This window comes from Aegilops tauschii, chromosome 7, assembly GCF_002575655.3.
Source record: "Aegilops tauschii subsp. strangulata cultivar AL8/78 chromosome 7, Aet v6.0, whole genome shotgun sequence".
Classification (NCBI taxonomy): domain Eukaryota; kingdom Viridiplantae; phylum Streptophyta; class Magnoliopsida; order Poales; family Poaceae; genus Aegilops; species Aegilops tauschii.
In genome coordinates, this window is record NC_053041.3 from 33,618,350 (window position 1) to 33,638,112 (window position 19,763).

Here is a 19,763-nt window from a genome sequence, read left to right on the forward strand (position 1 = left end):
AGGAGCCGAGGACGAGGCGCGGCCGCCGCCTTCGTTGATGACGATGCCGGCCGAGCGCGGTCCCCGAACACCGCCGGAGAGCCGGAGGAGTGGGAAGAGGAGTGGGACGAGGAGCGGGACGAGGACGACGAGCCGGAGACAAACCTCCTTGGCATCCATTGCCTTGCGCCGCGGCGGGGGACCGGGGCGGCGGCCGGGTATGTGAGCGGCGGGTTGTTGCCGCCCTCTAGGTGCGCGAGAACCTGGCGGAGCGTCCGGCCGGGGACGGACCACCACAGGCGTCGACCCTCGTTGTTCCACCGGCCGCCCCCCACCACCGGCGCCCCGTTGGTGGAGGCGAGGCGTTGCTCCTGACAGCGCTGGAAGTACGCCGCCCACGCCTCGTGGTTGTCGGCGGCGTATTGCGCGGAGGCGCGCTGCTCCTCTGTCAGCGACGACCGAACGCGGTCGACCTCACTGGCGAAGTAGTCGGGGCGCGCGACGGCGTCCGGCAGGGGGGAATGGGGACGCCTCTGGCGCTGAGCCTCCATCCCGTCGGCCCAACGCGCATGTCTGCAGGCGCCGGGATATTGGCCTCGAAAAGCAGGTGCGCCTCCCACGATTGCAGCGAGCGGCGGCCGAAGCCGTTGGCCGCCGCTCCGTCGCCGGGGAACCGCTCGCACATTGTCATGGGGGGCTGGGAGAGAGGAGAGGTTCGTCGGCGGCGAAGAAGGAGAGGCAGAGAGCACGGCGTCTGTGGCCAGCGGCGGGGGGGGGGGGGGGGGGGGCGCTTTTTATAGCCGTCGGGGAGGCGTGTGTACGCGGGGTGGGGAGTGAGGCGTCGCCGCGCCGCTCGTGAAGAGCCGCCCCGTGAGGAATCTCACTGGAAGGCTGACCGGCGGCAGCCTTAGCATTGATTCCCCGCGGGAAACCGAGGCGTTCTGAAGACGACGAGCCGAGTGTCGCTGACTCGGCGGGCCCGCGGCTCTTTCGCACAAAAAGATTCCCCCGGCGCCCCCGAGCGCCCCCATCGCGCCGGGTTCGACCTGGGTCCGCCGGCGCCAATTTCGGCCCGAGCCGACGAAAAAAGGGCCTTCAAGGACGTGACTGGGCCGATTTTTCGGCGCCGGCGGCCAAAAAATCGCCTGGGGGCCTTGTTAGGGGGCGCGGCTGGAGACGCTCTTAACTCCAACAGAGGAGGAGCGGGTGGTCTTTGGCCTTGCTACGTCGGGTGGCAGCCATGGAACCCCAATTTACAGGAGGAGCGGGTGTTGGATTCAGCCATACTCGTTGGCGTTTCCGTGAGCCTATGCCGGGGATGTGGAGCTCGATCGGGAAAACTGATCGATGCTCTTCGCTGGTGGGCAGCGCATGCGGCCTTGAGACGCTGGTTACTTGCTTCATGCGATTTCTGCCGGATCTGAGCCGAGTCGAGTTACCAGCCTTGCCATAAGCAACCGCACCGCCACGGGAGCCCATGATATGCGCGGGCAGCGCGGCCACATCACAGGTCGAGGGGGGGAACTGTCGCTTCCCGCGCTTCCTGCCAGGGTCTCCCTCCAGCTACCTCGTGACACGACGATCTCAAAAGCAGAACTCCTTCCCTTCCGCAGCAGGCTCGTAGTCGCCATGAGTTCGATCAGGGCTGGTGCGTGCGTCTTCATTGGCTTTTGTTTCGGTTTTCTTCTCGTACCGTGGGAGGAGATGTGGAGTTTTTTTTAAAATTGTTACATAGATCTACCTTTTAATCTCAGCCATCAATTTTTATGGTTAACATAAAATTAACTGATATAAAACGATGACGTATGAAGAACTATGAAAGCCTCCGTTTTTTAATACTAGGTAAAGATAAAGATAAAGATGTAATATATTCATGCCCGTAAGATCTATCTGCGATAACTATGCTCCTTATTTTGGGAGACGAACATCCGCAAAAAGCCGCATGTGATGGAGGTTATTACTAGCGACTCCTGCTGCGATCCTTTGACATATCGCTTTCGCGATCAGCTCTTCACCCAACTATGAATGCCCCTAGGATCAATGACCCCTAACCTAGACGTCATGATTACTTGCCAACAATGGGCTTTCCCAACCGACTGAGATATGGCATGTTTTATACTAGAGTTGTATCCTAACAAACAAGGATATACCTCCAACATCGACCCTTAAATCTCCCGCATCCGTCCGGACCTTGCTGTCCGGACCACCGAAGTCATCCAACGCTCTGTATCGGTCCGCGGCGCGGTCCGGGCATATTTTCTTCCACAAACCGGAAACAAATGTGGGGACTTTGCGGGAGTCCAGACTGCTCCCATGTCTGCTTCTGACCGCCCTGGCCCACCCAAAACCCCTCCTTCCTCCCGCGTGTGCTTCCCGCCTGGCGCCAGCTGCCCCATTCATGCCGCTGTAGAGCGCGCCGCTCCATATTGAAGACGGCTCAGGGCGGACGCGACCTCTCACTGCCTCCGCCATTGAAGCGGCGCTTCGACCGAGGGTGTCGCCCCCTGCACGCCTCCTTGCCACATTCAAACGCCTCCATTAAACCCGCATGGAAGCCGAGGAATCTACTCCGGCCACACGTCCGTTCATGAGCGGGCCGGCATTAAACGCAACGCCAGGCAAGCTCCTTCCATCCGCCCTCTATTTAAACGAGGCCAGGCGCCGGGCAAGAATCGCATCACTGCACGGCTCCCCATCTCCTCCTTCCACCATTTTCTCCACCCTTTTGATAGCATCCGACGAGCAAGAAGAGCTGTTCTCCGGTATAAAAGCCGGTTGGGTGGCCAATCAAGACGGCCGGATACGAGCGAGGCAGCTGGCTGCTCCACCTCCCTCGCCTAGCCCGACGGAGCAAGTTGCTGCCCCAAGCCGGCGCAACCTCACTCACTGTCACAGGTCAGCTAAGCATCCGCACAAATCTCCAAGTTATTGTGCACGAATCTCCAAGTTTCACCCATTGCTCGTCAAGCAAACTATGTCTAATTTAAAATGTTCGGTGTCTCAATGCCTCTCTTTTTTTCTATTTCTTCTTTCTTCAATTGCATTGTTGTTGTTGTTTTTTGCGGCTGTGTAGGATAATTTTTCGTGCAGTATATAAATTATGGTGGTGAAACTAAATGTCTCACGGAACAATTAGAGAAGCCCTTTGACCGATGTTCATGTTATCATACAATATGTGGTTAGTGAGAATATTCATCTCATGTCGATTTTATGAAATGTCTTTTTCAAGGTCCAATACAATAAAGAGCAAGAGGACGCCTTTTATTTTAAGCTTGAGCCTAAACTTATGCTTGTCATTTAGGATTTGAGAGCCAACTCACCTAATTCTCTCTTGGTTAGTGTATTTTGGTGAGCATGTCCGCTACGAGAGCCCGTGCTACTACCTGGGTGTGGGTGAATGTATTATGGGCAGAGCTTGAGTAGGGAGGTGAAGGTGCAAAGAAAGGTCGGCGGATGTGGCCGCAATCATCTGGCACGCGAGGGGGTGGGTGGCAACATGCCTGGTGGTAGGAGGAGACAACAATGAGGCTGAGCAAATCATCCCACCTGCGCTCATGTTTTCTCCCTGCAGCACGATATTCACATTCTAAGACATTTTTTATGATAGGTTATCCACGTATGCTTTCTCATGTTGTCTATGTGTGTATATAGACAACAATGACATCAATGTGTCAAGACAAACCTAAAAGTCATCTCAGGAGAAAATTGCAACAATAAGTAAACGTGCGAATGGTCCATGCTACACATCATGGATTTATTGTACATCTTTTCGCCATAGAGATGTCATTGCTTCCGACTGCCTAACTTGACAAGGTTCGACGGTAATTCGGGAGAGTAGAAAATGATGTCAAGCCGGAGCAACACATGTTGGGGTACCGACTTTATTATTTGTTACTAATTTGTTGATTAATATTTCACTAAGGGGAACATAGGGTCAGAGTAAATAAATTGCTAATTATGATTAGAAAAAAAATAGCAAGCGTTATAGTATAATTTTGAATACTATAAAAAAGTAAGACAACATCCTTGATGCACTCATAGTGTTCCCTTCCTGTTGTCTCCTATTCTCAAGCTACCTATTCTCTCTTCTTTATTTCTTTTCTTCTTCCTTGCATCATTTGTGCTAATTATTGGTGTCGGAGAGAGTTAGTTAAGGCGGTGAAACTCAACGAAGCGAGGAGTATGGAGAACACACAATCGATAGATGTGTGTGTGTGCGCGCGCGCGTGTGCGTGTGCGCGTGCGTGCGTGCGTGTGCGTGCGTGTGCGTGTGCGTGTGCGTGTGCGTGCGTGCGTGCGTGCGTGCGTGCGTGCGTGCGTGCGTGTGTGTGTGTGTGTGTGTGTGTGTGTGTGTGTGTGTGTGTGAATTTTAGCCATGTAAAGGGTTCATTATCGGGAGATGTTCTTTCAAGGAGTGTTTATCAACAATTTCCATGTCCAAGCTATTCTAAGCATTATGTACACTTATACTGATTGTTTTAATTCATGGAGCCTACCCATAAATGGAGTGTGTGTGTGTGTGTGTCTATATATATATATATATATATATATATATATATATATATATATATATATATATATCCCTTAGAAGCCCTTGCAAAAGGTGGTAGGCTAGAAAGGTTGTTCGGTTCAACAATGATAGCCTATTATGAACATTTTATCAAATTGGGATTGAAGAAGCACAATCGAAGAAGAGCAAACAAAAGATCATACTAGCATAGAAGGGGTGCCTCTCAAAGATCAAAAACCGACATAGTCCTCAAACCAACATCGGAGGAGACAAATCCCTCACATTGCATGAATAATCCTGAAAAGGCAAATACAAACTACCCAAAGGATATTCTACCCTATTGCATTAGATTGTTTCCCTTTTTCTCCTATGCTTCTATGTGTTCACAGAGCCTTTTTTCAGTAATCAGTGCGGGCGGGGGGGGGGGGGGGGGGGGGGGGGGGGGGGTGTTCCCCGCTTGAATATATTTCTCAAAGTGGAGCTGATTACAGGTGTAGCAGAATTACATAGTCATACAAGCACGTGGGGAGAGGAAAGCACGCCACGAGAAAGTGTGTTCCCTGTCAATAGTATTACGCAGTCTATGAGACCACAAATCGAAATCAGAGATCATAAGTCTGAGAGTATTTGCCGAGTGAGTGTTCATGGGCGAATTGCTTGGGCATTCCGGGCGAGTATTTAACAAAAACCTACCACATTTCGTGGAAACGTTCCTACAAACTACCACTTTACAAATTTGTGCCGAAAACTACCATTTTCTCACTAATCCTTGACTAAAAACTACCATGTCTGAAATGAGCCCGATTTACCTCTTTTAAACACATTTCTGACTGGTAACCTAAACTAACTAAGAGTTAGACTAATCTGACAACATGGGCCCAGTAAACAGTGGCCCATCTGACTGTACACGACCTCTCGCCCGCACAACCTCTCCTCCTCCTCACGCGCAGTTCGCCGCCCCGCAAACTGCTGGAGCCGCACTTCGCCGCAGGTGCAGCCGCGGAAGCCACTCGCCCTGGAGCCGCCGCCCTTGGCTGCGGGTGCCGCCCGCCGCCCTTCACCCATGGAGCCGCTTGCCGCGGCAGCCGCTGCAGCCGCCGTGGGAGCTGCCGCCGCCGCCCTTCGCCGCTGGAGCCGTGGGTCGCTGCTGGAGCTGCCAGAGCCGCCGCGGGTCGCCGCCGGAGCCGCCCGCCCCGCACGCTTCGCCGTTGGAGCCGCCCGTCGCGGCCTGGCCTCCGCCTCGGGTCCGGGTCCTCAACCAAGTAAGTATGCCTTGCGTTCTTAAACAAATCGAACATGGGGGCGCGACCACCAACTGCCTGCCCCATGAGAGCTGCGCCATCAAACAGATTTTGCCAATATGCCACGTCAACGCTTACGTGTGGGCCCAACCAGTCAGAAACGTGTTTAAAAGAGGCAAATCAGGCTCTTTTCAGACATGGTAGTTTTTAGTGAAGGATTAGTGAGAAAATGGTAGTTTTCGACACAAATTTGTAAAGTGGTAGTTTGTAGGAACGTTTCCATGAAATGTGGTAGTTTTTTGTTAAATACTCCATTCCGGGCCTCCCAGATCTTCCAAAGAAGAAGTAGCATGATGAAGTGACCTAGTGTATCAGATCGTAGGGACAAAAGTGTGGGCACAATGATAACAACATTGACAACATACATCCAGTACATGCCTCGCGATGCTTGAATAAAGGAAGGCACCGCGAGCCCTACTGTGGATTAAAGGCATGGAATAATTTCGCCAGTCTTCAAAGTGAAATATTCAAGGAAAACAACAAAGCCAATGTTTATAGAAAAGTCCATAAAAATAAAAAATTAGATTCGAGGTCAATAGAATATAATTCTATTTGATATATGAAATTAGCAATAGGAAATACAATTTTAGATGCAAAACTCAGACCAAATTATAGATCAAAAATTTGTTATTAGGTACAACCATTTTAATATAAGAAATAGATGGTCACCACATAGAGTCCATAAATATCTAAAGTTTGCTTGGTAATCTTAACATAGACATTTTTCATTATACAATAATAAAGGGTATGAGTAAAATATAGATGAGTGGAAGCATTCATGAATTGTGGTCAGTGATGGAGTACATCATATACGTGCATGTATAAAGGTCACATTCATCAGAACAACGAAAAATGTTCTTTGTTTCCAAGAGAGTGTTCCTGATGAAGAAAGTAGCATGGTTTGTGGTGACAATCATAAAGTATAGAAGTAAAATATCAGATGTAATATCTCCTATTCAGATGCTCAACTAAATAATAAAACAAAGTACAAACAACACGTGCGAGACCGGGAAAACAGTATATGACTGGACTGATGTATAGAGAATCGTTTAGCAATTTCAATGAGAAAATACATTACATTAGTTTAGTATACCAACTTTTTTTGAACCATAGAGCATATTACAGTAGAATGAGTGTTGTGAAAGCATTTGGATGCATGTTCCACTCCATTACCCAATAGTGTGGGATTAGTTCCACATACTGATGATGAGATGAAAGAAGAAAAAGGACTCAATGTTTATGTGTGTTGCATCAACATTTAAATTTAAAAGAATGTTGGTAATCAAGTGTTCATTTGCTTGCCAGGAGGTCAAAGCGTTCCTCACATTGGCTTCTAATATATGAATGGAATATTACATGATGAAGTGAAGTAGTAATATTTAAGTTAAGATAAAAATCAAGTGTGACATGATCTTACGTGTAAAGTCTAGCCGTGCAAATGTGCAGGTCACCCCACTAGTTACATAGATCACATAAGCTGCTAATTATGCACACTACTAATGCATTTAGCCATTGTATCTAGCCAGTAGATCATGGTCTGACATGCGAGCAACAAATGCAGGACCCAGCACGGCAGCATCATCCTACTTCCCGATGTCTCCTAATCTTGAAGCTAGTTCTTCTTCGTATGTGTGATAGCATTATAATTTAACTCTTGCTAGCTAGCCAGTAGAACTCGCTTTCCGTTTCTTGCTAGTTTGGGTAGTTGGTGAAGCTGGACTCAGCGCAAAATAAGAAAAGAGAAAAAATATTTGGACACAGTCACACAAGTGCTGAAGTGGGTAGTAGTACCTGTTATATATATGCAGGTGTAGCTAGTTCATAACTTCATACTACTAAACCAGCAATATACAACATGGTACTAAAGACGGGCTACATATGGTTGTTGGAAACCCTTACCTCAAATCCAATCTAGGTAGCTAGGATCTTTACTATAGACTAAAGGTGTCACAGTAGGATCATCAAAGATGGTTTTATCAAAACCCGTCTCAAACATACTGTAGATGGTTTATTTTTGCATTTGTTTGCATAACTTACACAATCGGTTGTTAACAAACCCGGTTCTAGACATTGGACTCAAATTAGCAATAGTTATGCACTCGGTTCATAAATAGAGTCGCCCACAGTAATCTAGAGATAGCATGCGATTCTATTCAGGAGCCGTTTGGCGTTCTCTCCAAGTTGTTCTCAGCAAAAGCTTTAGGATGTGTTTGGTTTGAGGGACAGGCTAGAGTGGTTGTGGGTATCCCCAACCACCTGGCTAGGGATAGCCCTTTTTCTGTTTGGTTGGATGAGTGCGTTAGCCCCTTTTTTGTTTGGTTCGAAGGATGAAACGTGGTTGAGCATTAACCATTGGAGTGTTTGGTTTGAGTGATGAATAATGGATAGATGGTGTGGTGACATTTTTGACTGAGCTGATGAGAAACACAAACAACGTGGCAAGTACAATTTGCCAACAGTAGCCCAATAAGTACACAACTTATATTATCAGTCATCAGCTGCATCTAGTTTCCTTTCTCCTTCCATCTAATGACTTGGAGTTCCTTCTCCCAGGCACGAGCACACAAAATGTATTTGAATGGTCTGACTAATTACTATGATCAAGGAAGATGAGACTTTAGAGAAACAATGTGATATATCCTGCACTGATAAAGGTTATATATAAGGCAAACCACCGTTCGTCATAAATGAGAAGCTAACTCAAAACCAATCAACAATATTTGTCAATATATAATAAGGTAAACCAATTGCTTAAGGTTGGACGACCTACAGGCACCCACTAGTGTGGGGACGAGGGGGGCACACAGTGAACTACCAATGAGGGTATGGGCGCATTATTATTTTTTACCGCGTTTATTGATTGTCAATCGCCTAAAAATGAAACTGATGGTCACAGTGTTGCTGCCGGAGGGAAGACCGAGGGTTGACAGGTGCAGGTGCGGGGTAGTCGCCGGCACCAGAGAAGAAGCGTGTGTGGGGGGGGGGGGAGGGGGGGGAGAGAGGTAGACACAAAGATTAAAATTGCAGGAGAAATGATTTTGTGGCGGCCTCTTCCAGCAGCTATAGCAGGCGGACAATCTTGGCAATAGCATCAATTTTTCAGGCAGGAGAGATGTTTTTTGGAGGTCTTTGCTGATTTTGGAGCTTTTTACAGGGATTTGCAGAAGATTTCGTGGCGGCAGCCATAGCTTAGCGCGAGGCTCCCAAGCAGCAGTAGTGCAGCTATCACAACTATTTTGTAGGCAATTTAATTTCACGGGGTAGAGGAATATCCGATATGGCAACATCAAGGTAAAGGAGACGGCTCGGGCAGTGTGATACTAGCCGTTGGGGGGGGGGGGGGGGGGGGGTTCTAGAGGTCGGGTTGATGGGGCCAGCGACGATAAATTGGCTAACGTGGATTTATTTATTTTTCTAGGTAAAGCCAGACCTGTTTTTTACTGGGGCGCACGGTTATTTCACCTTATCTCTAACCATGGATCAAATTGTCCTTCTGAAAATAAAATTGAAATAGAGATACCCAAAGGTGAATCACCCGGAAGGAGCAGTATAGAGTATCAACATATGATATAATACTACTACGGTACCACATACCAACTGCACTTCAAGAGATCCCCAAATCAGTACAGATCAACGGACGGGCACAACCGTGACACATTTATGTAAGCATCCGTCAACCCGTCACATACACATTATTATGAGAACCATCGATGCACGCCATCACTATCCGCTCACTGCCTCACAGCCTGCTTTCCTCGAAGCACTGTGTGCACACGTGGCTATTTAGTTGCCAGGTCTCAATTTCTGTCGTCGGCCTGAAGCTCTTATCGCTAGTTACTGTACCCGCTCTTAGCAATCATAAAAAAACACATTTTTTGCAAAAATACATTATTACCCTCATACAGTTGTACTGTGAGCTCTCATACCAAAATTGTTTTCTTTTGCAGTGACCATACAAATAAATTTAATCTGACCCGTCCATTCTAAACAAGTTGATCGACCTACACAATGAATGATGGTCTCTTTCTTGGCCCGTGGATGGGGCAAGTCGTATCACAACGACTGACCAATCGAAAACACTACAAATGGTTGGTGGTATCTAACTATATACAATATCTTGGAGAACCGTATATATTCAAATACGTAAAGAACGGAAAATGTTGAACACATTTCTACTCGTGTATAAGGAAGCACGCTGTAGTGTTTGATCTAACCATCTAAAAGGACTGATATCGTGTTTGATCTGGCCAAAACTGAAAGACCAACTTCCGGCTGAAGAGAACATGCATGCATGTTTGTATGGGTGAGTTTTATAATATATTTTAATTTACTTTCTGCAATCATTATTTGCTTCAATACTGTTTATAGATATTAATTGCAGCATATGTGTATGATACGTATAGGTCAGACATCCGTATCCATTGTTGATAATCCAATTATGTGCAGATGGAGTGGTTGTCTCTTGACGACGATGTTGTACCTCCAGATAGGGACAAAAACTAGGCATATTAATATCGTCGATTTTTCATAAATGGCAAATCAATCTAGTGATTACATGAGCATATAGCTATTGACACATTAAAGGATTTATTTGCTTTTCTGGGCCATAACTGCAAAAAAAAAAAATGGCCCCTCCATTTTAGACAAGCAGATGGGAGGACACAAATGTGGTGCTGTTTTTTCGGCTGTATTTGATGGATGGATATACTCACTAACCAAAATGTCGTCTGAGAACCAAAATTCAAACCCGATTCGGAGATGATATGCTCCTAGAAGAGTTTCTCATCTTTGATTTGTAACGATTTCAGATTTGTGTGAATTCGTTTTTTTTTATTTGTTGTTCACTCTAATGCAGATGCGCACGAGCTCCGAAATGTAGCTCTCATGTGGGAGGAAAAAAATATGTTTTTAATATGATACTTCATCATATCGATTTGCATAGCAAATTAAATAGTTTCGGAAGCTTTAGGTTCTTCATATGTCTACAATTAATTCATCCGTGTTTCCACAAATGGTATGGTGAATAGTTATATAAGTTTGAGCCAATTTCAAATGTGCTAATGCACTTTTTAGCAAAGACATAACAAATTAAAATTTTCTCACAAAAAAAATAACTCTTTGGACTTTTCTACATGATTTCATACACCATGCACGGGACTTGTAATTTTTGTGTGTGTAATATAGTTTTGTTTCTGGCCGTATTGTTGCACATAATACTCTTATCTAAAAATAATATTTTAAGTTGGTTATTTGCATCATGCAGAATCATCAAATATCTACAACTAAGATAGGTACGATGCATCTGATATTTATGGAAACATGATCAAAACCATTTGGGATATTTAGAAGTGAATCGCTAGGTTTGGCTTCCAACAAAAAGAAAACAACAACGCAACTAGGAAGAACCACACTAGTAAATAAATTGCATTGTATCTTTATAGGTCCAACGCAACTAGGATGCGTTCTGTTGCAGTAAACAACTCAATATAGCAGTATGGTGCAACATCGTTGTGCATCAAGTCGTGATCAATATGTGCACCATCTATTTATCTTAGCAGCATACATAGTGCATATAGATTAACCAGAAGTGTGGAGTAGTTCATAGCGTCTTCACCGATCATGGTGTTGCAGTTGTATCAATAGTGAGGAATCAATCTTTTGTTTGTGCATGTTTATAGTTCCTTTTGCGCGAATCACATTCTCAATTTTTATTTGTACTTGTCTCACTTGCACGCCCATTTTGTCAGTGACTTGGTTGACCAAGCTAAGAAAAAGCCGTGCATTTGTTGTATGCACGTATCGATCTTGAATGCATAATCTTTTCTATAGATCAGATTAGAATTGCTATATGCTGCTTGTACGTCTTCAATGGTTGTGACAAATCTGCGTCGGCGGTTCCAAGAGCAGACGCAATGGCTATGATCAGTGAGTGTAATGCGACGCATCTATACTTGCAAGTATTCAATAGGAGTCCGTGACAACATACTGGTAAAACATCTAACTCGCACATACTAAAAAGTGTCGTGATGCCGTCCAAGTAGGTCTAAATTATCTCGATGGCGTGCTGTTTTGTGTAGACACATCTCTACCACTAAGATATCATAATTTTAGATCCATAAATCTCCACCACACTTTTTATTTGTTTAACAATATACAATGGATAATAATTTTATTTAGAAGTACATTTAAACCCATTTTATTACAAGTATGTTATTGAATATTGCGTTGATATGATGGACTACCGTGTCCATGATTCCATGTATCGCATTCAGACGTAGGCAGCTCATTTAAGAGCTAGCTGTTGTAGGCAGGCTGCTTACTATGGTGTTGAGCCAATCTTCAGCGATGTAGTGGTAAGCTGCCTCCGTCAGGTGGACACCGTCCCAGAATAGATGAGTGGACGGATCCTCGCACGTCGTCGCGGCTTCGTCGCCACAAGCAACCGAGAGGTTGTAGTGGTACCTCCCACGTCCTCCACAACAAACTCTAAGAACGTCATCTTTGTTAATCCCTGCAACCACCGCATAATTGAACTCATCAACTTCCGCAATGTTCACCACTGCTCTATTTTCTAAACCTTACAAATCAAGATTTGTGCTCAACAATGAATTCAAAAAGGTGTGCAATATGTTTTGACAAAACTCGAAGCGAAATGAATCTCAGGGCACTTCCAACAATGAAGAGCATATACACAGAATTATACTGACCGAATTTTTCAGGCGCCTTGACCATCTCCATAACGTGGTTGAACAGGTCAGTGTGGATGATGGTCACATCAGGGTGCTCCGCCCGCAGCTTCTGGACGGCGTCTCGCAGCAGAGAGTTGTGGAGCTTCACGATCTCGTTAGGCTCCTTGAGACAACCGGTGGTGGCATCATATTCCGAAGCGTCGGCGTCCTCGAAGGCGACGAGGATCGGCGGCGCGCATCCGGACGGGATCATCCCAGGGACAACTAGAGTCTTCGCCCCGTGCTCGATCACTCTCTTCATGTGCATTAGTTTTCATGATGTTAACATGCATGTATGCAGACTCAAAATGGCAGTAGTGACATGAGCAGCAGGATGAGTCTAGTGGTCTTGCCTCGGCACCCATGGAGATGGTCTGGATGAGATCTGGCACGAATGCTCTGATTTCTTGCATACTCTTCTTCCCGAAGGAGTAGTGGTAGTCGTTGATCCCAAATTCACCCACGAAGAAGAGCGATCTGCCGAAGAAATCCTTGCACTCTGCAATGAAGCATTTCGCCTATTGATTATATACGCACATAAAGTGTTTTGGTTAATGGTACAACGGTTGGAAGAATATATCATTACCATGTGTACTCAAACTCACAATCCAACTCATTATATTTCAACTTAATTATGTTGACATAGTCACCATAGTGATTAATCTTTTTCAATCATTTTTTTTCTATACACTTTGTTTGTGTATGTTCATCGCGTTTGATATTCATCCATAAGATGTTGCATCCTACGCAGTACTTGTCCAAACTCAGGTGGCGGTCGTTACATATTAATTTATGCGCATTTTCAGTTCATTCCGCTGTATGAAGCTAAGTAAGTATATATAACCTTGGTCCGTTTGGCACAAGGAAGGCTTGAGCTCCTCAAACCAGCCAAGCTGCACTTCGAGGCTGGTGTTGAGGGGGAACGGGCTGGCGCCGGGAGGGTCACCGATGTGGAAGAAGCTGGAGTTGAGAGCGGTGGCGCCACCAACGGCGAAGTTCGCGCCCTGCTGGAAGCTCCCCTTGTGTGACAGATACGGTGGCACGAGAGGCAAGCCTAGGCCTTGAGCTGAAAATCATACATTGATCACCTTGAAATACACATATATAGGCAGGAGGGAGGCTACTGATGATTGATAGAATAATAACCGATGAAGTCGATGATGAGGCGGCCGTTGCAGTTGCGGCCAGTGGGGTGGCCACCGAAGGAGGTCATGCCGTAGGGAGGGCGCATCACGACGTCAAAAACGTTGTACCAGCCGAAAACTATGGGGTTGTTGCCTGTGTCCGTGAATGAGTCGCCAAAGGCGAAGATGGAGTCGAACAGCCCGCCACCATGGAGGGAGGCCGCCTCAGCCGATGGGTGCAAGATGGCGAGTGCCACCGCCATGAGGGCAGCCAACACTAACCTTCCACCACTACCCATCTTGATGACTCAGCTCGGTGTACATCTATACTGATGATGAGCTATGTATTTATAGGGAAGCCTCCACCAAGCGCGTGCATGCAACCTCGCATTTGGCACGTTGCACGAGCAGGTTCACATCTTTGTCGCGCCGTCTCATCCATTGTTGGCTTTGCATCGCTTTCAATCGCGCAAAGCTATCAATTTCTTCAATGCACCGAGAGTGATACGCTCATACAATCTGTAGATTAATTGCTGTGTCATATATAAAGGAACCTAACATGTACTATATGAGTAGCATGTCTAGTTTTTTGTCCCTGTCTATATGGGACACAACGTCATCGTCAAGATAATTGCACCATCAACAATGGATCGGGAGAAAATTGATAGGATGGCTGGCCTATACATATCATACACATATTACTACAATTGATTAATATCAACAAAGATTATTTTTTAAGGAAAATAATGGTAGCTACAAATAAATTTGAATTTATTATAAAGCATACTGTGAGACATTCAGGCATATTATCTTTACAACTAAAAATTCAGCAGGAAGTTGGCTCCTTATTTTTTACAAGAACAAACATGGTAACCATCCTTTTTGAGAGGTGAAGATCGAACTTTCCTTATACATTGGGTAGAGATGTGTTTAAAGCTTTCCATTCTATCACATACTTACTTGAATATATATCGCGTCAGAAAGTTTGGGTATATCTAGGACATGTATCATTTCAACATATGCAGATGAAATGCCATCCATTTGCAACGATCTCTACGGGTCGGTCATTGTGATAAGATTTGCTTGATCCTCTCCTGGCCACGAGGCCAATGAGATCAACATATTATTGTGTCTGACAATTAACTCGTTCACAACAGCCAAGTCAACTTAAATTTATTGGTATGATAGCACACGGTAGCACGGATCTAGCGACAAGAGCTCCACGCTGACGGTAATAGCAGGCAAAATAACTGGCAACAAGAGTTTCACGTTGACGATAAGAGCAGGCGCAATAACTGGCAGCAAGAGTTTCATGCTGACAATACAGCATACAGGTGAAAGTGCACCAAATAGTCACGTGCGCACACAGTTCTTCGAGGAAAAGCAATTTGTGAGGCTGTGGGTGGATAGTAGTGATGTGTAGAGATGGACTGATGGTTCTGGTAATGATGTGTATGGTGACCGGCTGTTGGTGCCTGAAATCCATACGTGTCATGTTGGGTTGGAGACTTGGAATATACTGTTACATGAGAGGGATTGAAGATGGGATGGGCAAAATGGTGTGTTTGTTTCTATTGCATCCGTTAACAAGTGTTGAACTTGGTCTGTCCAAGTGTTTTCTCAGTGTTTGCAGTGTCTTGTGCCTGGTCTGTTGTTTCTGTATGACGCAATTTTTTGGCTCATGGACAACAATGAGCATTTGAAAGCTAAGTTCAGTACAAACATTTGTTAAATAGCCTCCTCGAGAATTGCCAAGCATCAATATCAGTATGTCAAAAAAAAAACGGATGTGAAAGATTGATATAAAATCACAGCTACCTCCCACCATTGGATCAATGTGGAAGCATTCTCATCTTCGTCTCACCTTATTTACCAAAGCACATACGATGTTACTTGAGAACCATAAAGCTAAGATCAAACACAGCGACAAGATAACATGTACTCCCTCCGTCCGAAAAAACTTGGTGCTAGATAAGCTTGTCCCTCAAATGGATGTATCACTAACTTGGTGCTAGATACATCCATTTGAGGGACAAGCTTTTTCGGACGGAGGGAGTATATATGATCATAGAAACGAAAGAAATCTGCTAAATTATGCATGCCTGCAGAGTGAATCAAATTGGACATCACAAGAAGTTGGCTGGGAATAAGGATGGGGCATCACAGGCAAAATTTACAAGTTTCGTTGGTTCCCATAGATAAGTCCAAACATAACTACTAGGAGAATCTATGAAGTTAATATTTTTAACACTGTCTGTCACCCAAAAGGCTGAAGACGGTTCACGATCTCCATTTGCAACTCATTGTCCAATTCCTTCAAGCGGGCCTAATTGACCAAAAGACCAGAAATACTTAGTAAAAAGGGAATAATGTTAAGTTTAGACAATATCAAAAAATTATGTATGATTGGAAAGAAATAGGAAAGTAGGGAACTAGATGAAATACGAGTGTTGATGGTCATTGGCAAATGGCAAGCAAGCACAATGAATATGTATAGAAAGTTACAAACTAGTAACCTAACGCTTTTCAATCAGATATGACACATTCATGGTACCAAGACTCAAATGTAGAAACGATTTAGTTGAACTGATGCAATTTTGTCATTCTTTTAAGAACTGTGAAAAAAACTGCCGCCCAGAGGTACAGGTCCACATGCAAAAGTGGAGTACACAGTTCAAATGCCTATATATCTGGGAGGGAAAGATAAGCAGAATCATGCACCGCTCCCACCCAAAAAAATACAATCCCTTAATGCCTGGCATGTAATCAACTAGTTTGGCAGATATAGAAATTTGGCCAGCTTTTTTCCCATGTTCACATCACAACTAACTGCAGTGGAGGAAACAGAGTTAAGTTGAGGTAGAGTAAATGATAATAAAACACATGTTTCACAATTATTTCAGACATGTGAACTACCATGCAGTAAAAGATGCTTAGAAATAAACTTTTTAAAATACTCAATTCAAACTTCCAACTAATACTAACAATAATATGAACAATTTACCTGCTCTAAGTATCTCACACCCTCATCAGTCGTTACTTATAATACGAACTTTGTCTGATAATGTGGACCTGCATCATGTACATAGCAGAGGCTCCATTATTAGCAGTGATACACATGGTTAGACATAACAGAGGCTCCACTATTAGCAGTGATACACATGGTTAGACATAACAGAGGCTGCATTCTTAGCAATAACAGAGGCTGCATTTCATAATATGTTCGTAGTTGTTATTCCTTCAAGAATTGTTTCCTATTCATGTACAATCGCAAGGAGGCTCAAAGGGAACATGTATTTGTAAGGATTGCAGAGTCTGCTTAGAATAAAGGATTGTCGTAGGGGTGTTGTTGTACAGTAATGCTTCCAGCAAAAAAACATCTCTAGTTTGCCATTCTGATTAATTAGACATTCTTTGCAACTTTGACATTCATTTGTAAATAAAACTGCGGCTTCACTCAACAGTTTAAATCTACAACATAACGGACCACAGAGGACCAATGCATAATGTGTACAATTATTACATGACCATAACAAGAATTCCCCATGAATTAATTCAATCAACTGCTTGGGTGTACAAATACTGTGGAACATTCATGATAATGGCATCAGCAGACCACCAAACAAAGAAAGCTTCAAGATTTTCTAGAATCATAAACCGCATTTGGAACGCCATTCTTCAGATATTTGTGTAAAATGCACATCCACTCTCATTGGATATAACATTCCATAGATATACAAAGTTCCAGACAAGGGAATGCAACATGTTAAAATCTCACCTTGAACCTTGTCTGGTGGATGCGCTCGAACACCAGGCAGTCACCATCGACCAGCTTGTGGTTGATTGCGAACGCTTTCCACTGGGCGCTGAGGCCCCACTTGCGCGCAAGGTAGTACGAATCGGACTCGGTACCCTTCTCATCCACCAAAGTGATCCACTCATCACGCTTTGGGAGATACTTGGTGCAGAACTGCTTGGGGAGGCCCTGCAAGTAATCCATCCAAACCGGCACCCGACAACCATCGTCAGTTTCAATCAGGGAATGAACTGAATGCAAGCATGCAGCAGTGGAAGCCTTTTGCTTACTAGCCAGAACCCTCCGGTGACGTGAGACTGGGTCATGGGCTTGACAAAACTGGGGTGGCGGGGGTCCAGCTTGGCCTGCAGCTCTTCAGCCATGTCGGTGGCGTAGGTTCTGGCTTCTTCGGTCGCGTAGACTCGATCGATCAAGTCAGTCCTTGTGCTGTGCGTCCTGCTCCCCCTGCTCCATCAAAAACAACCAAGAAACAGAGTTACTGTACTAGGTACAAATCAAATGCTCGCTGGAGAGAAAGAATCGGGTGAAAGATGATTACCCCCACCTGATCTTCTTCTCAATGTCAGCATAGGTATCCTACACAAGCAAATACACAAAAGAAAGATGCATTCTTCGGTTACTATCTTCTGAATCTGAATGAAGGCAAAAAAATAAAATAAAAATTGAAACCCTTAGCGGGAGCATCACCACGTTGGTACCTCGAACCGGTAGTTGGGCTGCTCGGGGAGGCTGGCGACGCGGCCGGAGCGGCGGGGCGGGGCGTCCCCCGGCGGCGGCCCTCGAGGCTTCCGCTTCGCAGATTTGACCTGCGACACGGACCGAAACCCGGCGAGTCAGTCAAATCAAACAAACAAACGAACGACCAGCCTGCATGCGAATCGACGGGGGAGGAGGCCAGGGGAGGGCGAGCAATCTGACCGGCGAGGGCCTGGGGGCGACGGCGGCGTCCCTGAGGGCGGCGGAGAGGTGGTGCAGGTTGAGCTGGTCGAGCTTGCGCCTGTTCTCCTCCACCTGCCTCCGGCGCTGCTCCTCGTACGCGACCGCTCCGGCCATCTTTTCTCCCGGATTTCTTCTCTCTCTCGCTGCGGCGGCGCGCTGGGGGGAAGGAGATGAGAATGGGGAGGCGGAGGCCAGAAAGGAAAGCTGCGGCGGCCAATAAATTAGACTGGCAGGGCAGTTAGCAGGACATGGTCTATGGACCGCAGACATCTGAACCGTTCGCGCGAGGTGTGTGTGCTTTCTGAACGTGATCGGTGCATGCACCGGGTTCTGGGACGCTGGAGGAGCCAGGCCGAGAGCCGCGACATTCAAACGTTCGAAATCTTTTCCGCTTTCTGAGGGAGGGATTCTACTCTAGTCTATTCTAGGGAGTAGGGGCCACAAGGCAGTGATGCACAGGGGTCGTGCTATTCGTGGCATAAATAGGGAAAGAAATCTCGCCTCCCATTTGAGAAAAAAAAGGGTTCTTCGTGGCACCAGCATAGTAAGCCATGGTGAGGTCAGCGAAATAGGAGTCGAAGTCATGGAAGTAGTTGAATTCGTGGAACGAAGCCGAGCAGTCGCCTCGAGGCGCTCTCCAAAAATTTAACCCCTTCACCTGGTGCAGGGTAGCGAAGGGCTCGCCGCAAGGAGGGGTTCTAGGGAGTATGGCCCACAACCATAAGGCAGTGATGCACAGGGCGGTACTACCTCCGTCCTTGTATTTTAGGTTAAACTTTGAACCGTACATTTATTTTGCAAAATACAAGCAATCTGTCATACAAAATATATTATTGGGTTTGTGGGTTTGTATTCGAATGAAGTTTCCAATGATACCGGTTCTTCTACATATGACCCATATTTTATTATTACGTAAATGAATGGTCAAACTTTAACTCAAAAATGTGAGGGGGCTTCATAAACACGGACGGAGAGAGTAAGTTGATGATTCTGGTGTCCTCATCTTGTTAGCGGAGCCGGCGATGCAGCAAAAATAAATACTTATGGCCTTATCCCCGCCGTGGCAACACAGGTCCTGAGGTCGTCACAGCCCACAGGCATATGAGGGGTGGTTTCCTCACGTCCAACAAGTCAGGTTGTCAGGAAGGGGGGGGGAGGTCATCAACTATGATGATTCCCCGGTTTTGCGATGGTGCCGGGAGTCTTATCAATAGATCCCGCCACAACACGTTCACCATCTATATGGGGTTGGGTCTCCTTGTATGCACTTCTTGTTCTCCAACTCGAAGGTTCGTGCCTCGGATTATTGGTGTTGGATCTCCTGGCAACGTCGAAAATGTAAGCATCTAATTGGGGTTGAGTTTT

The 19,763-nt window shown here is 45.7% G+C and overlaps 2 protein-coding genes across 3 annotated transcripts; both read right to left on the reverse strand.

Moving 5' to 3' along the window:
* Positions 1-11,895: 11,895 nt before the first annotated feature.
* On the reverse strand, positions 11,896-13,964 carry LOC109770797 (GDSL esterase/lipase At5g45910). Its single transcript, XM_020329508.4, has 5 exons — positions 13,665-13,964; positions 13,363-13,584; positions 12,872-13,017; positions 12,498-12,774; positions 11,896-12,301 (listed from the first exon to the last, which is right to left on the reverse strand). Exons 1-5 carry the CDS (start codon positions 13,939-13,941, stop codon positions 12,078-12,080), a joined length of 1,146 nt encoding a protein of 381 aa, XP_020185097.1. The 5' UTR covers positions 13,942-13,964; the 3' UTR covers positions 11,896-12,077.
* Positions 13,965-15,704: 1,740 nt separating this feature from the next.
* Positions 15,705-18,601, reverse strand: LOC109770796 (B3 domain-containing protein Os06g0194400). 2 transcript variants are annotated; one of them, XM_020329507.2, is made up of 7 exons: positions 18,378-18,601; positions 18,158-18,265; positions 18,004-18,035; positions 17,729-17,903; positions 17,421-17,627; positions 16,647-16,714; positions 15,705-15,968 (listed from the first exon to the last, which is right to left on the reverse strand). In XM_020329507.2, the coding sequence occupies exons 1-6, from the start codon at positions 18,510-18,512 to the stop codon at positions 16,679-16,681; spliced, it is 693 nt and encodes a 230-aa protein (XP_020185096.1). In that variant the 5' UTR covers positions 18,513-18,601; the 3' UTR covers positions 15,705-15,968; positions 16,647-16,678. The 2 variants fall into 2 exon arrangements, with proteins under 2 accessions (XP_020185096.1, XP_020185095.1); XM_020329506.2 differs by having other exon boundaries at positions 17,998-18,035.
* Between the last annotated feature and the right edge of the window lie 1,162 nt (positions 18,602-19,763).

What these genes read in the sequence shown, in the direction of transcription:
- LOC109770797 (XM_020329508.4), bottom strand. Translation starts at nt 13,941, where the DNA reads ATGGGTAGTGGTGGAAGGTTAGTGTTGGCTGCCCTCATGGCGGTGGCA. An exon ending in CTTGTGCCAAACGGACCAAG is followed by an intron (nt 13,018 to 13,362) that starts GTTATATATACT and finishes GCTTCATTGCAG; the next exon opens with AGTGCAAGGATTTCTTCGGC. An exon ending in CAAGGCGCCTGAAAAATTCG is followed by an intron (nt 12,302 to 12,497) that starts GTCAGTATAATT and finishes CGGTGGTTGCAG; the next exon opens with GGATTAACAAAGATGACGTT.
- LOC109770796 (XM_020329506.2), bottom strand. Translation starts at nt 18,512, where the DNA reads ATGGCCGGAGCGGTCGCGTACGAGGAGCAGCGCCGGAGGCAGGTGGAG. An exon ending in AGCCCAACTACCGGTTCGAG is followed by an intron (nt 18,036 to 18,157) that starts GTACCAACGTGG and finishes TTGCTTGTGTAG; the next exon opens with GATACCTATGCTGACATTGA. An exon ending in TCACCGGAGGGTTCTGGCTA is followed by an intron (nt 17,628 to 17,728) that starts GTAAGCAAAAGG and finishes GATTACTTGCAG; the next exon opens with GGCCTCCCCAAGCAGTTCTG.